The 7,846-nt window shown below is 41.7% G+C and overlaps 1 protein-coding gene across 1 annotated transcript; it reads left to right on the top strand.

The window, feature by feature from the left end:
• tgif1 (TGFB-induced factor homeobox 1) lies at window positions 1-4,634 on the top strand (the record flags this gene model as incomplete). The annotated part of the gene is given in 3 exon segments (XM_032504178.1): window positions 1-204; window positions 2,036-2,265; window positions 3,032-4,634. Coding segments are annotated over 3 exon segments (915 nt in total). The 3' UTR covers window positions 3,701-4,634.
• Between the last annotated feature and the right edge of the window lie 3,212 nt (window positions 4,635-7,846).

Raw genomic sequence — 7,846 nt, 5'->3', positions numbered from 1 at the left:
GTCTCCAAACAAGGGCGACCAGAAGAGAAAACTATTTTAAAAAAGGGGAAAGAAGCGAGTTTTGATGAATAAGGATTTTCGGATACACGCTGGGGATATCTGGAGAAAAGAAGAAAAACACTGCACCAACACAAAGACAATTTTCTTCTGCGCTTTGACCAGGACAAAGTGGGCATTTTCGGAACAAGATGAAGGCGAAAAAGGGTAGGTTGGACGCTTTTGAGAAAAATCAAGTCAAAATGACTTTGGATAACCTAAAACAGCGTAAAGCTAGATTAACAGAGCGATTTCCCTCATATGCAAACCATGCAGTCTATTGTTTCCTTTCCAGACATGACAGGGGGCTTTTTCTGCCATGTGCTGGCGCGATGTCAAAAGTCAATATAGCTAAGTTTTCTCATTATTTGTGTTCTTCTACATTGGTTTTATTCAAGTTTTGACACAATAACACACGGCGGTTTCACCATGTGCTTTGTTTTTCTTGTCACGGTGTAATTAGGCTAACTTCAGAGCTCACACCTAATGTCAAAACTGAATTAAACGAGGCTTGCTTTTAGTTTGAATACAAGTTAATTTAAGTGACGGACGCTACGTTTGTATCGAAGTTTGAAAAAAAGTGTTGCTACAAGTCGAAGTTTGGCGACTGTTGGAAGTTTAACCGTTTGAGGAGTTACATGTTTACAACGTGCAAGCTTTAAAAAATCGATATCTAGCATCTTTCAACTACCGTCCGCGGACCGAAACACTCTCAGCACCTTTTTTAAAATTGTATCTAAATCCAAATGTAGGCTAATGTTCATCCTGACCTCATTGTGGGAAGTTGCTGTTGCCTTGTTCATGGACCTCGTGGTGCAGCTCGCACACACAATAGAAAACCTCTTACAAGTTGTTTAAACTAACAAAACCAGCGTCTTAATGACTTTAAAAGGTATTTTCTGCTCACTCTGTTCAACTATGGCATTTCGGAGGGAGTTGCGTGTATGGTGAACTCGACGTTTGCGTGTAGAAACTTTTGAATTGCATACAAAGAACCACGCAGCCCTAGTTTCTTTTGTTTAGTCTGGAGACGCTGATTTGCAACAGGTCTCCCCTCCCCCTTCCCCTCTCTCCCTCTCTCCAGCCTACGTAATTACCTCATCCTGTTGGCCGCTCAGACTCGGGAACTTTCTTACTCCTTTCCCACTGCCTCAAAGCAGTCTGCACAGGGACGTGGATTACATATACTCTGAATCTTATTTCTGCATTTCTTTTCATAATGGCGTCTGGGCTCCATGCACAGTAAGCTGCTGATATCCATGTGTAAACGGTGACAAACATGAACAAAAAAAAAATGCTTTTTATATTAATGACTTGTGTCAATTAGACCCTACTTTTTTTTTTTTTTACTTTCACGTAACATATGGTGAAAACGACACTAAAACAGACTTAACATCTTATCAAAGTCGTAATGGTTAATAAGCAGGTTTAACACCACCCCCCACCTTCAATGTAATTCAAAGGCCCAAATCCTGTTTGATCATGATTGACTTTGATTAGACATGCCTAAAACGCCAAATTAAATAGGAAAAGCAACTCTGTAATCTTTGCAAAAACACTGCTGCCTTTCTTCAAAACAAAATCTCTCTTTTTATACAGGGATTGTGCTTGTGGTCAGCCCAATGTACTTTACTTATCCAAGCATGCAAGGTGTGCTCCCGGTCTGTGCAATAGACCTGACTTGTATTTGTCCAGGCAGGTTTTATAACTGACACCGCGTCAGGCCAGCCTTTGTGACGTCCCCCCCTTCATCCCTCCCTCCCTTCCTTCCTCACTCCCTCCTCTTCCAACTCCTCACACCCTCCCTCTCTCCCTATATGAATCACATGGCTGAACTTGACAGCTTGCTTCTGACACATCAGCTGCCTCCCAGACAGCTTGTGTTTGAACGGCTGCAGCAGAGCAGCTAGGAGACTGACAACAGAGTGGCCAACATAACAGGATACGTATTCTTTTGTGTCTTGTTCTCATACGCTGTCTTTTCTCCTTGCTTTCACAGGTTTGATGATGCTGTCAGGGAGTGAGACTGATGACGAGGACAGCGTGGACGCCCCTTTGGATTTGTCCTCCAGCTCGGGGAGCAACGGCAAGAGGAAACGGCGGGGGAATCTTCCCAAGGAGTCTGTTCAGATCCTCAGGGACTGGTTGTACGAGCACCGTTACAACGCTTACCCCTCTGAGCAGGAGAAAGCCCTCCTGTCTAAGCAGACTCAGCTCTCCACACTGCAGGTATGGACACAGATATGACAACAAGAGAAGATTACCGGAGCTTTTGCGTCTAGTAAACCCTTAGAGTGTAAACAGACCACTGTAAAAAGTGAAGAGGAAGCAAGTGTCGGACTCATTTCCTGTCTAGATGACAAACAAAACATGACACATTAACAGTGAATTGAAGGTCATTCAACCCAGCTTAATGTTGCAACATTAAAGTCAGGCAACGTGAGTAAACTCACTCTCTGTGTGCTGTGGGTTTGGCTGAGGCACTGGGACAGGAATTTCCCTCCCTCCAGCCCCTTTCCATCCCAGCTGTCTGGGAACAATGCAGAGTCATTTACATGGTTGGAGCTGCAAGTCTCCAAGCCAGTTACAACTAGCCTGGAGGACTGAGGGGAAAAAAGAGGGATGACCGTGATTAGTGCAATGACAAAGGAGATTACTTTTTACTGAAGACTATTTGAAATACAAACTAGACTTTTTAACGTTGATATTTAGCTTCATAATCTTTGGTCTTTTTTTTTTTCTTTCTTGTTTTGTGAAAAAAAAGTGCTGAAAATGCTAACCGTGTGAACTATACAGCCTCTGGTATGAAGTAGTGTGTGCGATGGGTGTTTAGCCTTTCATTTTGATTTTGCTCCTGAAAACACAGGTGCAATCTGCACCTGGGGATAAGTGTACCAGCAAATTTTTCGTTGTTGTAAATTGCATGGCAGAAGATAAGTGAAGCACGTAATGCAGCTTTTCTCACAGCATGGATCTTTGTTGTGGTCTTCTGCAGGTGTGCAACTGGTTCATTAACGCACGGCGGCGACTCCTTCCAGAGATGCTGAGGAAAGATGGCAAAGACCCAAACCAGTTTACCATATCAAGAAAAGGTAGCAAAGCAGGCGACAGCTTCTCTGACAGCTCCCAGTCTCCAAAACACAGCAGCCCTGCAGCCAGTACGGAGGAGAGCTACGACAAACGTGTTCTCCACCCCTCCAGCTTTGAACCTGCCATGCCCGGTGTCCTGAGGAAGCCAGCGTCTCCTTCCATACCCTCTCCAACCTCTTTGTCCCCCTCTCCAGGGCTCATGCCCACCCGGCCTTCTGTCATCTGTCACACCACTGTCTCCACAGCAATGCAGGCCAGCCCAACAGCCTCCCACCCCTCTGTGCCAGGAATGAACTGTGACAGGGCAGCTGAGCTGTTGCAGGCCGCACAGGTTCAGGCGCTGCTCAGGTGCCCAGATGAAGGGCCAGGCAGCCAGCCGCTCCCCACCACTACCACCATCCTCAGCAGCACCGGCATGGAGGGCAACCTGAGCCCCCGCAGTGGGCTGTTCAACACCCCTCCCCCCACCCCTCCAGACCTCACACAAGACTTCAGCGGCTTCCAGCTCCTGGTGGACGTGGCCCTCAAACGGGCTGCAGAGATGGAGCTGCAAGCCAAACAGCTGGTCTCCTAAAAGTGAAAGAAGAAGGAGAGGGAATAGAGACTTGACTTTGTGTCTCGACTGTGGAACTCCTCTGAGTTCAGTGACTTGTCTGCACGCAACAAAGAACAAATCCACATAAAGCCTGATCATTTCTATTTTTGGTATACCAATCAAATTGATGAGGATGTTTTTTTATTGAAAAAAAAAAACTGTATCGAGGTGCCTTGGCTGTAAGTTGTTTATTCATTTCACATTCATGCGTATGTATCTACATGTGTATCTTATTTGCACACAGGGACCAAAAATGTTATCAGAGAAATGCTGCCTGTCTTATGTCTTTCCATTATACTGTTCATCATTTTAGAGAATGAACTAGAATCAGCCCAATTGGTTGCGTCCACACGTTTACTGTTATACATTTCAGAGATCAGTTTGATTGGTCTGCCTCATTTGTTTGCACACTAAAGGCAGAGGAAGGTCATCTCAGTGTCTTAAACATACTTTGCTCTTAGCATCATCTATGACAAACTTATTCACTACTGTAGTAAATGTTATGTGTTTTCATGAGTATAAGTATAGTTTTGATTTTGATTTTACTTTTAGCTATTTTAAAAGAAAGAAACCTACTATGCTTGTTTTTTTTACTCTTTTGCCCACCAAGGGATATTTCAATGACCAATGTAGCAGGTTCTTAGTCCGAGCCTTCACCCCATCACTCAGCGAAAAAACGATGGCCAGTGGACTGGAGAATTAAACACTAAAGATGTCTTTTCTGCATTTGCTGTTTCACAACCTGACAAAGACAGCATTTTTGAAATCACCAAAAAGCATTTTCATGTATAATAGGACCATGTGTATAGTTAATGTGACATGATGCCCAATGATGTGATTTCTTTTCATACTGTGCAATGTTTGTGGCAAATAGGGGTCACATGGGATTCAAATAAAGTTTTGTTTTTCTACATCTCAGAATTGATAATTTGGTATGTTCCCCCCCCCCTGCAGATCACATTTAGGGCACGCACAATCATACAGGCTGTATTCTTTCAAATCCTACTGAACTTTGTGAAGATTACTGATTCATCCCTTAAGGATCAGGAGAGTGTATTGAGTCAGAATGTTCAGTAAATAAAAGAGAAAGAGCGGGAGGACAGAAATAGCAAAGCGTTCATGTCTTTCCACAGGCTACCGTTAGGCTTTCAGAAACATTCCTGTGTGTGAGAGGTTTACAACAGCTCCTGCCAATTAGCATAATCCTGCATAAATTAACACGCGCAAACAGCAGACGTCAACAGTTTCTTGCCAACAGGGCTTTATGTGGGCCTGCATCTCAATAGATTCAATGTAAGTCAGCTTACGTCTGAGTGCGCTGGCTTGTTCAAGGTTCGGAAGACAGCTGTTCCCTTCTGGTCCTGCTAAAGCTTCTCTATTGGCCTCAATAGGATTTGTTGTCTTTTTGCTGAGACAGCCACCCTTTTATTTATTACATGTTCTTCTCTGAAGCTTAACAATTGTCTATGGTTTCTGATTTGAAAGGAATTAGAACATTTACTGAGGTTGTTTTTTGTTTCATTAAGAAGACCCTAGAACTCCTATCTTCTGTGTGGCCTGGTTGGTTCAGTGGTCGAGCAGGCGCACGTGTGTTGAGAGGTTTATGCCTAAATGCAGAGGTCCAGGTTTCGAATCGGACCTGTGACGATTTCCTGCATGTCTTCCCCCGCTCTCTCACCTAACTGTCCTGTCAAAAATTAAAGGTGGAAAAGCCCTAAAAATTCTGTAAAAAAAAAAAGAACTCCCATCTTCACTAATCCGCTAGCTATGCGGTTGAATTGAAAAGTAAATATCAAAATAATTACTTAAACATATTGTATTGGCTAAACAGTGGCTGGAACATTGCACAAAATTTCAACAAATGTTTACAACGCATTTTGAGTTTTCCACCGTTTGTCGAATGTTGATTGTCATAAATGACAGCTCTTGTGGGGGATGTAATCACAAATGAGGGTTTAAACAGACCTCCTGGCACACAGTGGGCAGTTGTAGCCCACCATGGTGGGCCATCTGAAAAGTAGACTGACCCTGGGCCAGACTTTATACAAAGACGACATCCATTTCCGCAACCCCCCTTTTAACTCCCCCACCCCCCTTTTCTCTCCTGAACTCTGGCGACTGAGGTCAGCATGCCTCCTTCTGCATGACTGATGTGTGAATGACGAATCACCAGAAGCTGCATGTACAGGAGCGTCAGGGCTAAACCAAGGCCAAAAGTGCTGTCTAATTATGGGGACCCGCCCCTGCGGAAGGGGAATGCCCTAAAAACACCATGCTAGCCTTGTAATCCGTTTAATTATATTCCAATTGAAAACACATGTGGACACCAGGACAGAAATGAACACAACAAAAGGATGGCAATGATATATTATTTTAATGCTGTTAAGAGCTCATACATGTGCCATAACATCAACAGTGTAATAACATTAACTACAAAATGTATATCTGCTTAATATGTTATTTGATTGGGTTTTTAATTTACATTTACATAGGGAAACATTCACTTATTTACAAATGTTTATTTGAATGTTTTTGTCTTAACATAACTACACAAGCTTCAGAATGGCTGGAGTGGAGTCTTTTGAGTTTAGCAATTAACCACAATCCGACATTCTGGTTTCTATCTCCCTGTTATACCAGGAGTATTATAATGATATGTAATATAATAAAGATAAATAAGAAGTCAATCATTTGACAGACAAATCCGTTCAAATACAAGTTCCAAAGTAAAAAATATTAAAATGAGCTTCATCTACATAAAATGGCATTAACTTTGAGCTATTGTTACTTTTATGCATCCTCTCTAAACTTCATATCGACCAACTAAAAGAAATACAAATCATACTGTACGGTCACTTCATCACTTAAGTTCCTTCACAAACGTCTTTCAATTAAAACTTCATGTTGTCGTTCAATAGGGACAAATAACAGGAACATATCCTTAGCTATTGAATGGCACAAAATTTTGTCAGATCAATAAAGAGAATCAGACTACACACCAAAGTCTATTCTGTTATCAAAACAACTATGTGATGGTAAACTGGTTCGGGATTGTCTCCACATTCAAGCAGCTGACAGAAATATCTTGTTACATTAAAGTAATTAGGGCTGAGATGTTCAATACAAACATCATTCAAAAGATGGCATGGATACTATTCTATTGTTTAAGATCATGGCCTGTCCTGGTGACTTGAGTTATATACAGTAAGAGACAAACCATGGGTCACATGAAGTCGGTCACACACACACGGACACACACAGACACACACACACACTTCTTCCCCTGAGACTGCTGTTGTGCTCGACTATCATATTAGAAATTAAGGCTGATCACTGAAACAAAAAAGACAAAAAAGGTGCCTGTCATGCTAAAGAATCAACATAAATAAAATAAAAAATAACACAGTATACGGGCCTTGTTGTCAGTGCATAATAATAATTACAATGTCAATAAACAGTCATTGATCTCCTAATCAATAAATTAAACATGAATACAAAATATTACAAATTAGATTTTTTTTAATGACCTTTAAATAATTGCTTTATTTTGGAGGCAGAAATCGTGCACAGTGTGGAGAAAATAGTCCCTTTTCAGTCATTTAGTCTCAATACTGTTTGTCTAAAAGTGACACAATAAAATACAGTACAACTACCAGTATTGTACCAAATACCAGTATTTTACCATTGTCTGTACCACTGAGAGTTTAAATGCAACAAGACAATTAAACCTTGTTAAAAAAATACAGAAAATATCAGTTACCTTGTGTCAGCATGCATGCCATTTCATTATACTGTATGTTCTTTATACAAACATGTTTTGCTCAGTTTCAACTGAGACAAGACGGGCGGTTTGTTTACAGTTTGTTGATACTGCTACCTTAATTTTCAATTACAACTAGGACCCTTTAGACCTAGAAAAATAGGAAGCACTTTTGAAATAAACATCTGAATCATACCACACATACGCACTCATTCTCTCACTCACACACACAGATTAGGTTTGTGGTATTTTTAAACAGTGGTTTGTTCCGGGTATCACACTCTTTGCAAAACCACAAAATCTTCTCCTGGCTCAACAGCCACATTGCCTCACCTGGAGACTAAATCTGACCTCTTGACCTTTCC

The sequence above is a fragment of the Etheostoma spectabile genome, chromosome 22 (assembly GCF_008692095.1).
Source record: "Etheostoma spectabile isolate EspeVRDwgs_2016 chromosome 22, UIUC_Espe_1.0, whole genome shotgun sequence".
Taxonomy (NCBI): domain Eukaryota; kingdom Metazoa; phylum Chordata; class Actinopteri; order Perciformes; family Percidae; genus Etheostoma; species Etheostoma spectabile.
The sequence above is the reverse complement of the archived record's forward strand: the minus strand, read 5'-3'. Positions and strand labels throughout refer to the sequence as shown.